The 19,187-nt window shown below is 39.1% G+C and overlaps 1 protein-coding gene across 7 annotated transcripts in view; it reads left to right on the forward strand.

The window, feature by feature from the left end:
* Window positions 1–19,187, forward strand: part of BMPR1B (bone morphogenetic protein receptor type 1B) — a 351,002-nt gene that overhangs the window by 306,032 nt on the left and 25,783 nt on the right. For all 7 annotated transcript variants that reach the window (XM_045820362.1, XM_045820361.1, XM_045820366.1 and 4 more), the window contains 4 exons: window positions 3,075–3,177; window positions 3,690–3,792; window positions 14,056–14,152; window positions 15,240–15,375. In XM_045820362.1, coding sequence (XP_045676318.1) covers window positions 3,075–3,177; window positions 3,690–3,792; window positions 14,056–14,152; window positions 15,240–15,375 — 439 coding nt within the window. The remainder of the gene's footprint in view (window positions 1–3,074; window positions 3,178–3,689; window positions 3,793–14,055; window positions 14,153–15,239; window positions 15,376–19,187) is intronic.

Raw genomic sequence — 19,187 nt, forward strand, 5'->3', positions numbered from 1 at the left:
TTGAGAATTACTGCCAGTTTCCAGTAATGTTCCTTACTAGCTAGCAATTTCAATGAGAAGATTATAACATCTTTTTCCTTCACTACAGATGATATGCACTTGTCATAGTTCTCTCACCCTGTTACTCTTACCCAACTAATTTTTCACTTCTCTCTGAATTAATGACTTAGGGGAGGCCGACTCTTTTCTCTAGGGTCTCACTCCATCTCCATCCCCTACTTACAATTTTATCTCCACCCTTCTTTGCAGACAAGGGAGTATATTCTCAAAGCTTGAAATTACTCTCCCTGATGTTTCTTAGTATTTCCTAGGACATTGTAACTAACTTATGAACAGCTTCACCAGCTTTTTCTACTCTCAGGCTTGATCCTTATAAGTTGCTTAAAAGTGTATTTCTACAAGTATACACTCAGATTTTGAACAAAGGGAACTCATGATTAAGGAGAAATGAGTCTCTTCGTATTTAACATATTAAATCAAATTTCTAGCTCCTATAAATTCCTAATGCTAGAAAATAAAGATCACTTTATTTCTGATAATTCCTAGATTTTACTTTTGATGAGAAATGAAAGTTATACATATAGTGTAAATGATGAGGAAAAGTATAAAAAACCATAAAAAACTCACATGCTTATTGTTTGCTTATATTGTTTAAAGTAAATTTCTAAGAGATAACTCTTTTATTTATTGCCTTCAATGTCGATGCGCTTTAGATTGTCATAGCAATTTCAGTATGTCGGTTAAAAAGCCCCGAAGGATGCAGAGCATGACCTGTTGTTCAGAGGCAGCTTTTCTTCCACAAGAATATTCATGCGTTTGACCTTAGTCTCAAAGAGATTTGTCATTGGCCCTTCGCAGCCATTCATTAGTATGTTTGAACTTTGCTGTGCTGGTTCTTATAAACTGAGGTGTTTTGGATCACTTGAGGCTTATAAAACCAAGTAAACAGTTCTAAGGGTGTTGAGGATAACTGAAGGGCTAAGGGATGGCAGACGGGCTACCACTGATACAGAGCAGACCAACCCAGACTCCATGACTAATGCCAGGCTCATAGCCATCCTGCCTGCCCCTCCAGGACTGCATTGTCACACTTGCCTTGGACACTGAGCATGCTTATATGTGAGAAAGAGACGGAAATACAGTTTAGTACTTCATTTCTTAGCATATACAGTAGGGGGTTATGAGTTATATTGGGAATCTGCCGGCATTCATCACCCAAACTTGTGTGGAGAGTAATGTTTGTTTATATATAGTTCTGTACATGAGCGGAGAGCCCTCAAAAACCTGGAATTTTTTTTTTATAAAAAATGTGTATTTATTCTTGTATGTTTAAATTTCAGTGACCTTCAAAGTACTCTCCATTTGATGTAACACACTATTGAGACATTTTCCCACTGGTCAAAACAGTTTTGAACTTGTCGATTTTGATGCCTTTTAGTGCTTCTGCCATTTTTTTGTTTCACCTCGTTCACATTGGCAAAATGTTTCCCTTTGAGGACCTTTTTCATCTGGGCAAACAGAAAAGTCACTCAGGGTGAGATTGGGTGAATAGGGAGAGTGGGGCACAGAGGTCTCACCGGTTTTGGTCAAAAACTGCTGAACACTCAGCATGATGTGGTGTGGGCAGGTGCACTCATAAACCACCCATAATGAAATGGGCAAATGCATTAAAACAGTCTTCCCCCCAAAAAAATTCACTGAAGCGAAACTCAGCCTCTCACAACAACACCAGCTGGTACACTGATACAGATGGGTTCCTAGAACACTCACCTAGCAGGAGAAGCATTTATTATAAGGGGCCTGACCTCCAGAAGATAATTCCAGCTTTTTGGGGAGTTCCCCCCTTGTATAATAGTTCCTGTTTTTCATTTTTAGTCCCAGAAGGGAACATGTATGGGAAAGAAGTAAGAGGTCTTGATTCAAGGCCTGATTCTGTAACTGCTTGTTTATTAGACTCTCAGAAATTTAATTTTTTCATCAGTAAAATAGAAATAATATTGCTTCTCATTTTGTTGAGAGGATTAAATATGGTAGAATAAGTGGAAGTTCTTTTTAATCTAAAAACCCATACAGAAATTAAAAATATTGTTTCTTTACCTTGTAGGGTGGTGGTTTTCAATCAGTGAGCTACAAGAATTTTTAAAACTTGCACTACCTGACTATCTAGTCAGGGGCACTGACCTCTTCCCTTAGATTATCAAATAAAGAAATGACAACAGCCAACACAACAACAGCCATCTGGTTGAATGAACCAAATTATACCTATTTTTTTGTCGGATCAACAAAAATATAATTTTTGGTGTGCAGCAGGATTTTAATGACTAGTTTGTGTACCATGAGATGAAAAAAGTTGAAAATCACTGCTTTAGGGCATCATTAAAACCTCTTCTTTCTGTTGTCTATCTTTACCCCACCTCAAATTTAAGTCCAGACTGCCTAAAACCAAACATGATGTTCTTGTATGACAGGCCAGCCAGAAGCAGAAATATGAAAAGGCAGAATCTTAGTCAACTCACGTACTTTGTGCTGATCCTAACTCCCACCCCTCCTTAGCTTGAGTGCCTTCATAAGAGATAAGTTTATTTCGCAACCTCAGAGCATGTAGAACCATCATAGATAGCCATTCTGCTGCATGGATTGAAGCCCCTGCTATGCATCTCACTGGCTGTACGGCCTTTGAGAAATTCTTCATGTTCCCTGAGCCTCAGTTCCCTCATATACAAGGCAAGTATATTATGATGTTCCTCGGAGCTGTTTTTTTGGATTTATAAGAGATACCTGCAAAGGACCAAAGTAAGTGTTTAGTAATTGGTATAGATGGCTATTCATTATATGGAAATTCTGGATACTTCTTTCTCTCAAGTTTCTGGATAGAAGAGATATTACCAAATGTTTTATGATAATGAAGTCAACTTTCATAAAAGGAAGTTTTAGGATTCTTTCAACAGATTGTAACTGGTAATGATCATTGAACTTCTCCTTTGTAATGAAACAAATGATAAACATCTTCATTTCCTTTCTCCCAGATACACATGTATTCACGCACACACTCACTCTGCCCATTTGGTCTTTAGCACAGATGGATATTGTTTCACGATGATAGAAGAAGATGATTCTGGGACACCTGTGGTCACTTCTGGATGTCTGGGACTAGAAGGCTCAGATTTTCAGTGCCGGGTAAGGAAGAAACTTGATTCCACTCTGTAACATTTCCTTGGCTATTTCAAACAGTCAAGCTTCAAGTAAGATAAAACAATTGCTTTCTTTTCCTTTGGCTAACTTTTTTTTAGTAATTGGGAAAATAATTTGAACATTCTTACTGGGCCAATTCTCCCTTCATTTTGCAATTAAATATTTTTATTTTTGTAATTAACCTCTGGCTTAGTGTCCCATTAGATCTTCTTGCTCAAATTCCAATTTAGTTAATTGCATTAAACCAAGCTTTCGTCCTCGTTTTTTACTGTATGCACTGGTTATTGCAAATGCAGTAGTAATTTGGTAGAAATGCAGATATTACAATAAAATAATACATGATGGTTTGAAGAAATTACCTAATAGATAACAATATTTTCAACATGTTTGAGTAAGAATATTGAGTTATTTAAATAATGTTAATTTCTTAAGTTTTAGACTATGTGCCTGTGAAATTCAGGGAACACCCACTGATGGCTTTTTGGGTTCCCCTTTAGGACACTCCCATTCCTCATCAAAGAAGGTCAATTGAATGCTGCACAGAACGGAATGAATGTAACAAAGATCTACACCCTACACTGCCTCCACTGAAAAACAGAGGTAAGGAGCGAAAGGCTGCCAGGCTGGAAAAGCTCAGTTTATTTTCTTAAAGAAAATAAAAATGCACCCTGTCTGGTGTGACTCAGTTGGTTGGTTGTCTTCCTGCAAACCAAAAGGTTGCGGGTTTGATTCCTTGTCAGAGCACACGCCTAGTTTGTGGGTTCGGTCCCCAGCTGGGGCACGTGCAACAGGCAACCAATCGATGTTTCTCACATTGATGTTCCTTTCCCTCTTTTTCTCACTCCCTTCCCTTCTCTCTAGAATCAATAATAGGAAAAAAATTTAAGTAAAAATGTGAATTGTTTTCTCCTTTCTAAATGAATCTACCTGTACCATTCTTCACTGCTGGGACAGAGGACAAGGCAAGAGGACATAATGAAACTGTCTTTCAAAAACATGTGCAAATAGCTCTTGAGAAAGTGGTCTTACATGGCCGTCACTCTCATGAATCTTACTTCTTAATCTCTCCCCTCATCCCCTCAGAAAATACAGTTTCTAGAGCTTGGAGTGTGTTTCATGGGAGCAGAGAAAGGAGGCAGTGTTTTATGCTTACCTGTAAATATTATTCAGAGGTGTATTTCATTCAAAAACTGCTATTTGTCTACATTTATTTTAAAAATAAGGACCTTAAAAAGGACTGAATCATCTTATGCCCTGGATAGCATTTCCTTTCATCTATGCTAGAGTAACTACTTTTAACCAAATCACGTATCATATATTGATAAAACAGAGAAAACATCTACAGCATTTCATGTAAAGATTTATACATTTGAGTGTTTGTTAGTAAAAAAGAAAGATTAGCACCCCAATACTTCTTGTTAAAACCAGCTTTCGCATTTCCTTTCCCTTCCTTTTTTCTCACCACAGAATAAATTATTTGAAGTTGTCACAGAGTTCTAAGTCTTAAATAAGTAGTTTAAAATGATTCTTCATGTCTGATTTTATTTCTTGAGAAAACTTTTCACACAAAATATAATGATATTTCATGGTTTTCATGATAACATTTTATAACTCCTGTTTTTACTATAGCTTAGAAAGCTCTATAAGTTTGATTCATAATAATTCACATTTAAAAAATTTTGCCAGTCAACATGCTATGTGTTAAGGATACAGAAATAGATGAAAGAAATTCTTGCTCTCAAGATGTTTCAGTAGGATATGAAAGAGAAACATGTAAATAATTATATTCAGTCAGGAATATTTCAGCAGTAGAGTTAGATTATAAGTTGCAGAAGAGCAAGGGGCTCACTCTGTCTGAGGTGGGAGGATGTCAAAATAGCTTCAGAGGAGCTTATTCAAGTGATACTTGAACAAGACTTTAAGGGTGAACAGAATTTTGCCAAGCAGATAAAGCAAGAATAAAAATTAAATAATCAAAATGGCTAACATGCCAAACAGTATGATAAATTTGCATTAATTTACCCGTTTGAGCCTCATAACAATCCTATGAGGTACTTAGGATTCCTGTTCCTGTTTAAAGATGAGGATATTGCAGCACAGTGAGGTTAATTAACTTTTTTGAAGTTGCACAGCCTGTGAGTAGCAGTAACTGTAAATAGAGGCAGTGGTAGTGCAGAAGTTTGGTTTGTACAATCGGTGAAACATTCGCAAAATACAGGCACATGAAACAGCATGGCTGGTTGGAGAAAATCTCACTAAGTTGTTTGTTGCCTTTGAAGCCTCACTATGCAGAGTGGACTTGTGGGCCAGCAGCATCTTTATCTCGTGGAGCTCACTGGAAATGCAGAATCTCAGGCCACATCCCAGACTACTAACCTGCACTTTTGAACAAGGTTCCTCAAGCTATTTATGTACACGTTGAAGTCTAGGCAACACTATTGGTAGAAAAAGGCAGGACACATATTGTTCATTGAGAAGTTCACTGAAGTTGAATTGCAGTAAAGTTCTAAGTGCTGACTTTCAATTTTCATAGTTATTTCTTTTTGAGTCTGTTTCAAAAAGTAGGTGGTCTGTGGACAACATTTTGAATAACCCTGATATAAGGGTCTTATGTGTTGGGAGTAGGGGAAGGAGGAGGGTGAGGAATATCTGGAAATGAAGATAGAAATGCTAGGTTTTAGAATCTCTTTGTCAAGGTGATTAGGTTTTTCACAAGCAAGTGGAAGTGCCGCTGTGTCTTAGAAGTAACAATAGGGTTTAGGATAATTCTGACCTCTTTTCAGGTGCTGAAAGGGCTGCAGTGCATAAATTGTCCTGTAGATGGAGCCAAATTCTAAAGTCGACCAGGCAGGAGAAGGAGTACTCTTTGAGGTGGTTGAGGATGTAGGGACTGTTTAAAATAGTGGAATAAGTCTCTAGAGAACTGACTGAAAAGCTTGGAAAAGAAGGGCAGCAACACTGAGAAAACAAGTCCTTGGTTCAGGCATTGGGAAAAGGTTGCAGATGGATTATAGTGAGGACTATACCAAGTGATAGGCTTGGGTGGAGTTTAGTGGCGTTATGATTAACTGCTTTCATCTCTGAGGATGCCGGGGGTGCCTAGGTGAGGCCTCGCCAGATTCTACCTCACCCTTTGGCACACTCACTTCGGTGTGAGGTGAAAGTCTTGCAGACGGTCGTCTGAAGGCACTGACATTTTTTACATACTTGCACCATAGAGCTGCTGGAGGTTCCTTGTTTGTTTTGCCTCCATCATATATAAGGTTTTTACTGGAAGTGCACTGTATGTTTTTACTGGCTATCAGTGATGCTTCAAAGTTGCAGCCATATTAGTTATGTCCACATACGACACGTTAACCTAAACATAAAAGGCCAAAGTGAAAGGCAACAGGCGTTGATTTGAGATCCAAAAGAACAGCTGTTCGGGAAGCATCAGTTCAGGCAGAAATGCAAACTGCTTGCCTTGGGAGGTGAAGGTAAGAAGTACTGAAGAGAAAGGGACAGCGAACAATTATATGAATATAAGGAAGAAACTTCTGTAAGTGCAGATAAACTAACATAGTGATTCTAATTCTAAAGAGTGTCTTTAAGTTTCATATCTGCTTTCTTGCTAGCCTTGCAAACAGTTATTTATAACACACGCCCTGCTTTAGGCTCAGTGTTAACGTCCCCAAGGTCTGAGGAGGAAGACTTGAAAGCCTGTTCTTCTCGGATGGCAGCTCCGACTCCATTTTGAAATGGCTCCATTTATACTATTTTTCACAATTCCTATTAGAGATATGTGTTTATATGGTTCGTATAAAACCCAAAATAAAGAACAGGGATGGTGTTAAAGAGTTATAGAACCATCTGCTCTTTATATTTTTAATTTTCACTTTTTTTTAAACACTCAGGACTATCCCTAACGTGTGGGGTTGGGCAGGGGTATAAATGTAGGTCCACCTCGCATTTATCTGCATATTTAAAACATACGACCAAATATAGCAGACTGGTAAATAAAATACATTATATTCACTTAACAAATATATTTTTATAATGGGGAACACCAGCTTGGCATTTTGGATGCTGGAACTACTGAGACATCTCCTCCCCATCGGAGGAGTGTGAGTGATGAGGAGCCAGTCTCCGTTTCTCCTGCCCTTTGAGGGCCTCACATGCACGCACATGGACACCTGTTTTGTTTTGGTCTCAGCCTGTGGATGGTGATGCTGTCAGCTGGGAATGCCTGAGCACTCACCTGGGCGTCTCACTTGTGGCAAGGCCCCCATGGATGTTTCTGTCTGAAGCCAATGTTATGGCTGGACAGGGCCTTATGGTTCTTATTAGGATTATAGGACTCACCTCAGCAACAACCATCCAGGAACTTAGAAAAACAAAAGATTTATTATTCACAGGTTCTCCAGGGTATAGGGCATGCCTGAGGGCAACGCCAGGTCATGTGTAGAGAGAGGGTGGGAGGACTCTGCCTTTATGGGGGCTGATGGTAGGGTGCCTAGGATTTCACAGGTTCACTCTTCATTGGTAAATTAAAGCATAAAACAGGAATTAGGTTAGGGTTCAGTTAAGAATAATCAGGTTTCCTCAAGTGGTCCTGAGGTTATCTAGATTACCCAGGGCTTTCTGAAAGGGAACTTCCTGGGTAGTGTGGCCTGGTTTCTAATCTAGTTGGTTTACCAGTAGCTGTGTCTCGCAGCTGGCAACATGGTATTCAAGATGGGAGTCTTAGGATGGACGCCTTGGCAATTAAAGAGTTTGATACCAGGCACTTACACTTAAACACTTTAGCCCTCAGTTTACAATCCACTCACATGTGTCCCTCCAGCCACCACTGGGCACCCTTCAGGACTTGGGGTACACACACCTTCTGCTTAGTCCACTCTCAGGGGGACAGGGATAAAGAAGGGAGCCTCACAGTTCCTGGACACAGACACAGACATGAGGCCCTTCAGACAGGCCATTCCAGACATCTGGGCACTGGCCAGTGGTTTAAAGGGCTAATGGGATGGGACAGGGTCTGAGTGATGGCTTCCTCTGGGGCCTGCAGAGCCGTCCGTACACAGAAAGGGGCATGGTGGCAGAGAGCCCGAGCAGGGCCTTGTAGCTCAGAGCTTGGATGGACTTTCTTGCCTAAGGGCAATAGAAATTATATACTAATCATGATCATTTGCTTATGTGAATGGAATACATACATACTATGGCTTTTTTTAAAGTACTTTACGTATACTAACTCATTGGATCCTCATAACAACCTGAAGAAGGCACTGTTGTTATTATCCCTATTTCACAGATAGGAAAGCTGAGGAACGCTGAGGTTAAAGACTGTGTGAAGTTTACGTAGCTAGAATTAGTGGTGGATGTGGGAAACAGGCCAATGATGTCATCTCACAGAATCTGCTATAGGAAGCCCTGAATGATATTCTCAGAAAAAAGTGCTTTCACCCAAGTACCTTTTAAATTCCAAGTAAATGCTGGTTAGCCATTTCACATGACAGTTGATAAACGATCAATATGATTACTTTCACAGTAATCTGCTCTTTCTGTTTACCACACACAGTTAGAATGTCGTCAGGCACGCATTAATTGATAGTTTGAGAATATGGTGTTAGAGCGTTGCCACTCTGCTCCTTGCTCAACCCTGTGCTTATAGTCTCTCCCTCCCTCCTTCTCTTCCGTCTGATGTGACATTTATTGAGTCTCAGTTGTGTACAAAGCTTTCAAACTTGAGGTGCAGCCGAATCACCTGTAGGGCTTGTTAAAATAGACTACCGGTCTTCACCCAGTTTTTCACTCAGTAGGTGTAAGTGGGCCCTAGCAGTCTGCATTCCTGAGAAGCTCCCAGGGGACGCTGATGCTCCTCATCTGAGGCCATACTTGAGAACCTCGGTACTAGGCGTTGCCTCGTAGGTTGTTACACATCATTACAGATTTATTATAACGTGAAATTACTCATATATGTTACATATATACTTTATAGCAAATGTATCAGAAATAAGATTCTGTTTTGAAATATGGTAATTTCAATGTACATAAAGGCAAAATATAATACAGGATATAGGACTTCCACAAAGTTAAAATCAATCTTTTTTTTGCTCAATTAAAAATATATTCCAAGTTTATGGATTTTTTTAAATGCTATGGCATAGCTTAGATATTGCTGATCATGAAGTAAACTCTATAGGTGACAGGTAGTTAAGCAGTGAAATGTATCTCCTGTTCTCCACAACACAGGTAGAGCAAATATATGGTAGCATCCCAACTGCAAAGGTGAGTGCCAGGACTTTCCCTCTGATACCTGTGCTATGCCCTTGGCGATATAAAGCGATACATGAATCTGAGCTGAATTCCTTGCCAGGGAGTAGTTTAACATTTCTTGAAATGTTCACCTCATTTTGGGGGGATCTCTGGTTTACACTGTATTTGGGAAAGACAAAAGGAATTTAGAAATAGTCTTTTTATTTCTCATTGAACACAATAGCCTGGATGTAAAAATTCTGTCTTAACCTCCTTTGTTACCAGGAAATTTCTCATTAGATTTCCTGTTAACAATTCTTATTGCAATCATGAACCATCTTCTAGCCTTATAAAAACAGTCTTGTCATTTTAAGCTGTTACAATCCATCTACTTATCAAAGAGGGGGTTGGTAATGACAGAGGCTATTAGGAAAGCACTGGTGATTCCGACTTGCCCCTGGGGTGAGCCAGACTTCCCTGGGGGGCTGTCCGCTCCCTTTGCCGGAGCAGGGGGAGTGACCGCACAGGCAGGCAGAAATCTGCTGCCCTGGAGAGAACTGTGGGCCTGGTGCTCCCCTGATAGCTATCTGCAAGTGTTCGCTTTCCAAGACTCTGGCAGTGACTTGAATGTTTACATTGTTAATGCTCAGAGCACAGGTAATGGCAGATTAAAACACAAACAGCATGGCCAACAGAAACAAAGGTCTATTGATAAGGATCACGTCTTCATGACAGAAGACAAGGAGGCAGAGACGAGGCTGCAGGGGATAGAGTTATTGGGGCAAAGAAAAGGAAAATGGGAAGGGTAATGCGAGCCTCTAAAAAGTGCTCGATGGTAAGGAAAGAATCCCTCAGGTCCCTTCTCGTGGCAGTGCTCTCATAAATCAGAAGCGTAATCAGATGAAGAATAGATACCGTGTTCCTACAGTTCAGAGTGTCCTCTGCATTTACATGGAAAAGTAAAAGGCAGTGAGGCTGAGAGTTTTCGTGAAATTACATCTCTTGAATTAAAATGTATTCTGCAGTTGTATATTAATAACATGTTAGACTTACATAGTCAGTTCCTCTAGTTGTAATTAAGTACCCAGTGTTCTCTTTGGTTTGCGGCAAATTCAGGCTTTGTGCTTGGAAATGAATTTTAAGCTAAGTTTCCAGAGATAGCATTTGCACATGTATGTGCCACAGTATTTGCACACCCACATATGGGACCTTGTGAATTATGCTCTTACTGGCAGAGGTATTGTGCTCACCTTGGGTGTGTTGTTAACGTTGCCTGTAACCTAAGGGAAGGAGGAATAGAGGGAAAATTGACTAAGATGTTTCATTGTGTGAATCCTTAGCCTACCTAATTTTAAGAGCCTACAAATTATTTTCAAGATTTCCTAAGCAACACTTTTCAGCTGATACATGTGCTAATTATACCTGATTCCTAGTAGCACTCAAGCCCGGAAGGCTTTCAGATGTGCTCGGTGGTGAGTCGGGTCCCTGAACGTTTTTTCTGGACCGTTGGCAGGGTTTCTGTGTTTGTTCGTAGAAAACTGCTTATTTTTAACAGTCTCTGATTTATTTAGTCTTTTCAGATGCAGACTATTTCCAATATTTGGAAAGTAGTTCAGATCATAACTAATTGTTAAACATATTATTTTAGACTGATGGGTAAACCATAACATTAACCATCATAGTATTTGGATAAGAAATTAATAGGATGATATGTGGATTTTAATTTATTGTAAATAATCTGAACCTTCTCTGAAGTATTTCAAAGTAAGATTGATTTTTAACTTAGATGTTCATGTTAATTTCCCAATTTTTAAAATTATATTACCATTTGGGAAGACAGTGTCCTTGTTCCTAAGAAGTGTACTCAGAAGTGTTTAGGGGAGATACATTGTGTCTGTAATGTCAAATGACTTGCAAATTATACATACATACATATAAATTAACACGAACACAGAACTATCCAGCCACGCACCACTTCATGATGGGGACACATCCTGAGAAACGCATCATTAGGCGGTTTCACAACTGTGGGAACACTGTGGAGTGCACGTGCACAAACCAGAAGGTGCAGCCTGCTGCACCCTGGGCGATGTGGCATAGAGTCCGTTGTTCTGGGCCGCAAACCTGTGCAGCATGTCATGTACTGAGCACATAGGCAATTGTAACTCATTGCCCTGCGCTGTTAGGACAGCTGCAGTGACACTCGGCGACAGGAATTTTTCAGCTTCAGTACAGTCTTATGGGACCCTTGTCATGTATGCAGCCTTTGACCCCAAGTGTCGTGGAGCAGCACATATGTATACATGTTTATAATACATAGAGCCATACACAAACACACACACTAAGGAAACAAGGGAATTTTAAAGCAAATGTGGTAAAATTTTAAAAATGGTAAATCTCTGTGAAGGGTATACTGGAATTCTTTATCCTTATAGGTTTCCTGTAAGACTGAAATTATTTTGACATGATTAAAACATTTGTTCATATTGATGATGAAACAGAAACTGTTGCAATCTTTTCTAAAGGAAATGGGGACAATATGTATGAAAAGCCTTAAAATATATATCTTTCAAACTAGTAATTCTACTTCTGATTAAGGAAATAGATTAAGGAAATAATCATTGAAAGGTATAATGGTGGATATGTAAAGTGTTCATCACAGAAGTTTAGACATTAGAGCAAAGATGCATTATAGCCAAATCTCTACAGTCTCCTAAATCCACATTGTCAGAAGATTGACTTTCTAATTAGGGTGTGTCTGTATTTATAATCTGTAGTCTTTAAAACTAATGTTGCAGAAAAAAATTTTGTTTTGGAAAATGTTCACTGTATTAAAAAAGAAAACTATTTAATTATATAGCAATTATAATGATTTTTCCAACTTTTTATTGTAAAATACACATAACACAAATTTATCATCGTAACCATTTTTAAGTGCAGCTGAGTTCACTGGAGATGTTCATAATGCTGTACAGCCATCGCCACCATCTATCTCCACAGCTCTTCCATTTTGCAAAACTGAAACCCTTTACCCTTTAAATGCTGACTTTCCCAGGGCCACCCTTTCCCTGCCCGCCGTTGTACCTCTCCTTTTTTGGGTTTGATCACCCTGAGTATCTTCATTGTGGAATCCTGCCATGTTTCCCTTTGTGTGACCGGCTTGTTTCACTTACCCTAATGTCCTCAGGAGTTGTTCGTGTTGTAGTGTATGTCACAGTTTCCTTCCTTTTCAAGGCTGGATGATGTCCCCTGTATATGTATGCACATCTTTCTTACCCATTCATCTGTCAGTGGGTCCTCTGGTCTCCTTCATGTTTTAGTTGTCATGAAGAATGCTGCTGTGCACCTGGGTGTGTATGATACCTTCTTGTGAAATATTTGCTCATGAACGTGTTTTGTTCATTGAAATGACACTGCAGAGCTATGCAGTAAAATGTTAGTAGTAACTTTCCTAAGTACTAAGGTGGCAATGACTTTATTTATTTTAGTTTAGTTGGTAATTTCTTATTTTACTTCATGGACCATATAATACTTCTAATTGGGGGGAAAAGTGACATTGGGTGGAATAAGGTCCCCAGGCAGAGTGTTTGGGTAGCTATCCAGTTAAAGGTACACAGCACAGTGGAAAACCTCTGTAGTAACCAAAGTCACAACTTACAAAAACACTATTTAAAATTCAGTAATGGTAATTGTACTCTCAAGGGTATATGGTGCCCTTAATAAGAATGACGCTAATATTATTACTATATATGTGCACCAGAGTTTAGATGTGTTCTTAAAATGTTTACCGGAGACTACCTGCATATAAATCATTTGGATGATTGTAAGAAACAACAACAAACCCTCCGAATAGACATCTCTGGGGTTGAAGTCTGTAAATGTACTTCAGTATAAAGCTCTATAAGTCATTTATATGATGCTTGAAAAATCATGCTGTAGGTTAATCTGATTTGTGAAGAACTTGAGTTAAAACAACACGAACAATATTTAATAATTTATTCTGTAAAAGAATCACACAATAATTCTCTGAGTGGAATGTACCCATTCTTTTAAAATATAGTATGTTGAAAAATTCAGGTATGTATTTTTGAAGAACATCTTTGTTTAAAGGGATGCACATCCACATAGACTATATTTGGCAACATTTGAGGAATCCTATTCCTTTGTATCCATCAGAAGATGAGTGTGTTTTATGTACAATGAATATAGATTAGTGTTTCTATACAAAGACCTGGTGTGGGGCACATGAGAAAAACCTGTAAACCCATCAGCTGGATCTGAAATAAAGATGAACTATCTGCTTACATTATTACATTTTAGGGGCATTGATCCATATACACATTTGTTTATATTTTGTGCTTTATTCTCTGTCAAGCCCATTTCTTACAGCATGCTCTTGAATCAAGTGCCTAGATGAATGATGGTTCATGATAGTTGACATTATTTAATTTGGAGTGTGTGTGTGTGTATGTATATATATGTGTGTGTACGTTTTATTCAATTAGCATATAAAAAGTACCTCTCACATCTTACATATGGAACTTAGCAAACACTTTAGGGAAGAGTTGCTTCCTAATTTTTAGGTAAAAGTGTTCTGTTTTATGAATCTCTTTGCTTTCTTTTTAATTTCAGATTTTGTTGATTCACCTGCACACCACAAAGCCTTACTTATATCTGTGACTGTTTGTAGTTTGCTCTTGGTTTTTATCATTTTATTCTGTTACTTCAGGTAAGTTCCCAAAATGCAGATGTAGAATTTTGAGTTTGTAATGTCTTTCTCATACTACTATCCTACCCATTGACATTTCCCCCCACACCACTTCCTTTGACCTAATTAGATCTTAGATTTCACTGATAATATTAGTTACTATTGATAAATATTTGTCCTAATGAACCTATTAATAGATACCTATCTTATCTGTGTTTCAGGTATCCAAACCACCCAGATAGCTTTCACCCTTAGGGAAATTAGGGCGGTTAAGAAATTAAGGAACTAGTTGCTACTGAATTTGATTCTAAACAGAGAATGAGCATGTTTGTTGAACAACTTAGCATTGTTCTAGTAATTTATTTCCTGAGCTAACAATTTCCCCTAGTATTGAAAGATTTTTTAAATTAATTTATAGATTATTAAATTAAGTTTAGTTAGTATATGAAAGTTAAGTATAGTGGTTACAAATTACTTTTAGCCACCTAAAAACTTATTTTACAGTTTGTAAAATATCAAGAACCTTTAAATTCATGTCACTTGCCTCTTATGACACTCATTTATAAAACTATCTTGCAAATGGGAGTTGATTCAAATAAATTTATTCCTTAATCATAGATAAAAAGTTTTTGTTTAAAACTTTTAAACAAAAGTTTAAATTTATTTAACTTAACTAGATTATTGGTCTATATATTACCTTACATGAAAGAGTTAGCTGTAATGTCTTTTGCACACTGAAAACTTGTGTCTATATTAGTTAGGGAGACCTTAAAGGGAACGATTTTAGGGACTGAATATAGTGGAACTGTATAGAAACATTAACGGACTATAACCTGCTGGGAAAGAATTAGTTGAAAAGAGTAGAGAAAATTGGAGATGGTTGAGACTGAGTAAAAACATGTAGTTTACTTTAACAAAACCAGGGAGGAAAGCAATTATAATTTGTAGTTTGAAAACCGTAACTAAGGGTAATAAATATTGAGCACTATTCTTGCATTGTTTTTATGTGCTAAATTAAAACCAGCCATTATTAATGTTTTACCTGCAGGGTTATGCGGGTGTCATTGCTGTTCAGTGTCTAAAATGATCTTTCTCCATGTGTCTTTAGGTATAAAAGACAAGAAGCCAGACCTCGGTACAGCATCGGGTTAGCACAGGAGACTTTCATTCCTCCCGGAGAATCCCTGAAAGACCTAATTGAGCAGTCTCAGAGCTCAGGAAGTGGATCAGGCCTCCCTCTGCTGGTATGAAAAGAACATATATTGAATTTAAAGGAGTATTTTCTGAGAGGAAATGTCAATAAATACAGGGTTTCATTTTACTGAAACAGATAGGGCAGGACAAAGATGACGTTCTATGCAATCAGTTAGATATCAGATCTCAGATGCACGGCTTCCTGATAACATTTTGACATATTGGGGGTAAGGTGATTGTTTTTTAATGTCGGTGTACAGTTACAATCCAGACCCTCAGACATTCTGATAGAGAGCAGATTAGAAAACATTAAACGGGGGGCCATCTTCCCTCTGTTTTCAGTGAGGATAGTGTTACTGCACTTTGGCCTGGCTTTTGAAGGCAAAAGTATTAGAGCCCACTGGGATCTGAGTACTTTTACAAGGGAAGAAGGCTGCATTTCAGCCGGAGGGTTTATGTTTCAGGCTGAAGTCCTAGCTTTTCCATTCAGGAGAGGTTTAATTTTCTGATGGTCAGCACTGCCAGCCTTGAAGAAAATATATACTGAATCCAAGCACTTGCTTTAATGAGAAAAACATTTTGTTCCTTTATGGACCATGCAAAAAAATCATTGGGATTCGGGATGGAAATAGCAATTTTAATGAGAAATATTTTCCTTTATAAACTCTTGAGGTTGATTTTCATAATCTTTAATGTCTGGTTCTGTCTTTGGATATCTTGTTTACTTCATTTTTTAGGTGACCTTTTATTTAGTACTAAAGTATCCTAAAAAAATTCAAGCCATGACTCAATCTTATAACATTTTTTTGGACATACAAAAAGCTGTTTATATTTAATGTATACAACTTGAAGAGTTTGGTGATATATTCATGATACCACCACCACAATCCATGACATAAACATATCCATCACCTCCAAAAGTTTCCTTGTCCCCTCTTTACTTATTATTATTATTATTTTATGACAAGAACACTTGACATAAAATTTAATCCCTAGCAAATTTTAGAAGACAATACACTACTACTGTTAACTGCAGGCACCATAGACCCCCAGGACTCACTCATCCTGTTACAGAACAGACAAGGGGGGGGGCCTGGGACAATATGCTATTATTGAAAGAAGGTCCCGGGTCCGTTTTGTCCGCCGCCCTAGGAAAGACGTCTCTCAATGCCAGAGATTTGTGAAAAGGAAAGGAAATGTTTATTTAATGCTATACAGACTTCAAGTAGTGACCTAATGTCTTCATCAAAAATCCTAAAGTCCCTTAAAACACCCACAAACAGACACAGTCCTTCCTTCCTTCCCCCTTTGCCCAGTCCAGAGTACCGTATCTCAGGAAAGGAAATAGAAGTCCATGGCTCAGGCAGTCCTCTGGCTCTTCCCAGTTAGTCCTCCATCTCGACTGGGAGACCTCCCTGGGTTCCCGGCACCCTCAGCTGAGTCGCCAGGATCTCTGCTAAAACCAGGTTGTGGTTCCCCTTCTAAAGCTGTGGGGATCCCTGCTCTGTCCAGGCCTCATGGTTCTCCTCCTCAGGGCTGCGGGAAGGGGAGAGTCCCCACTCTGCCAAAGCCGCGTGGTTCTCTCCCTCTCAGGGCTGCGCATGACTCTCCTTCCTAAAGCAGCATGGTTCTCCTCCTCTCAATGGCCGAGGTCCTCCCCATTCTGCTAAAGCCACGTGGTTCTCTCTCAATGGCCGCCACATCTGGGTTTTAAATCCCCGCGGCCAATCTTCCTCTGCAGCCTCACTTCCGACTCCTCCCACACTCGGCTTCACATGCCAGAATTCGTATCCTTCCAGCTTTACTGGGCTGCCATCATGAGTCTGGGCAGGCGTGGCCCCGTGTCCTGAAGCCAATCTTCTCCGAGCTCCCACGCAGGCACTGTAGTTTGAGGGATCTGCCCCCAGTTACATCTTGGTGGGGAAGTTACTTCCATCCCCCCCCCTTCAGAGATGATCACAGCTATTTAACATATCTAAGCGACCAGCCAAAGGCTATAGATATGTTAAATGACCATGCCAGAGGGTAGCTGCAAGGCTGTTGCTATGCAAAACAGATCTCAATGGCCTTGCTCCATTTGTCCCTTCCCCCAACCCACACCCTGGGTGGGGGGGATGGAGACATCTTAAAATCTCCTGGACATCTTAAGCTCTGGACCCCATTTCAAATGTCCATTTGGGGTCCCCCCTCTTGGCTGCACCTTGTAACAATCCTGCACAGCTGAGCTCTGTCCTTGTTGACTGAGGCCTCCCCTGGAGGCACAGCCCGGTAAACCATTTGTGAAGGAGTCTCTAGGACCAAACTGGTGCTTCCTAGGATGTAAATGTTTCTTACATGAAAGTTCGTATCAAATTGCTTAATCTTTTACTTTTAGAATTAATATATGTCTAATACAATTCTTATATTTAAACATATTATTATTCATTTTTACAAGAAAAGTATAAACATTGAAATCCCCTTTGATAATAATGAATCAGTTACTCATGCTCTTGGACTTGAAAACTATTTGTTTTCCTCCTTCTTACCCATCTTTCTCATTACTGTGGAGTTATTGCCCTGAAACCTTTCACCTACTCTGTTACCTCCCTGGGTAAAACATTGTCATATCCAGTAGCATTCATGTGTCTCCTACTTTAGCTTGGTCTGCGTGGCATGCCTCCTGCACCCCCCCACCCCCCGTCCTGCACCTGCTCCCCGAGCACTAGCATCAGCCTCCTTTAGTGGTTTCTCAAATGCAGTACATCCTTACTTAACGTTCTTCAACTTGAAGTCAAATGACTTATATCAAAACCGATTTTACCATAGGCCAATTGACAAAAACAAGAGTTAAGTTCTTGCAGCATCTCACCAAGGTTATAATGAAATGACATTGAATGAAACAGTATCTTTATGGGGAGATCTTCAGAGGTCTGGCTCCTGGCCGACCTCACACTTATCTCTGTGCCCACTTACCCCAGACCCAGCCAGTCTGTCTGTCTTCTGTCACAACATTTTGCTTGTAGTTTCAATACAGCGGATTAAAATACTATAAAATTGATGTTAGTGTGTGTGTGTCTTTCGATGGACCCTCATCTCCTCAGGGGTGGAGACTATGTTTCATTCACTTTGTAGCCCACCAATTGACTAAATGGGCTGTTCAGTAATTTGTTTTAAAAGCTTTCAACTCCCAACTTTTACTATCTGTGAAAATACTCTTTTTTTCTATAATCCAGACACCAAAAAATAGCATTTGGCGTATATCAAAAAAAATGAGTAAGAACAGCCAGATTGCCAGACACTGGCCTTTATAAATATGATCTAATTTAATCCTCATAGCAACCCAGCGAGGCAGCTCTAAACATATATCTCTGCATTACGCATCAGACACATAGGCCTAGACAGGCCGACTGGATGGTATGTGGACAGGCCAGGATTCAGACCCAGGTGATCCGCCTCCAGAATCAGTGCTCTTAACGTTTGTGAGACATGAACCAAATGTGAGTTAATTCACACAAAGGACTGCAGTTGGTAGGGGCAGGCTGGGAAGAGGATCCTATCTACAAAACCAGTTTAGAAAAAAAATCTCAGTATTACAGATTTAAAATCTTCTTTTAGGGTAATGCAAATTGTGTAGTCCATTATTATGTGAGTGAGTATGTCACCTCGATACAAGTTTGTTATATACAAGAATTTTATTAACATAAGGGGAGAATTCATGCTTTATGTATATTTTAAATACCTTATATATATTTTATATACCTTTATATATAAATCCTTTAAGGAAGGAATATCAGAGGTTGCTGGTAAGAATTAAGATAGTTTATGTGTCTCCCCACCATATATATACAGATATATTTATTTGATACATAGTATGTATTCCGTA

This window comes from Phyllostomus hastatus, unplaced genomic scaffold, assembly GCF_019186645.2.
Source record: "Phyllostomus hastatus isolate PE091 unplaced genomic scaffold, TTU_PhHast_1.1 phas_scaffold_39, whole genome shotgun sequence".
NCBI lineage: Eukaryota > Metazoa > Chordata > Mammalia > Chiroptera > Phyllostomidae > Phyllostomus > Phyllostomus hastatus.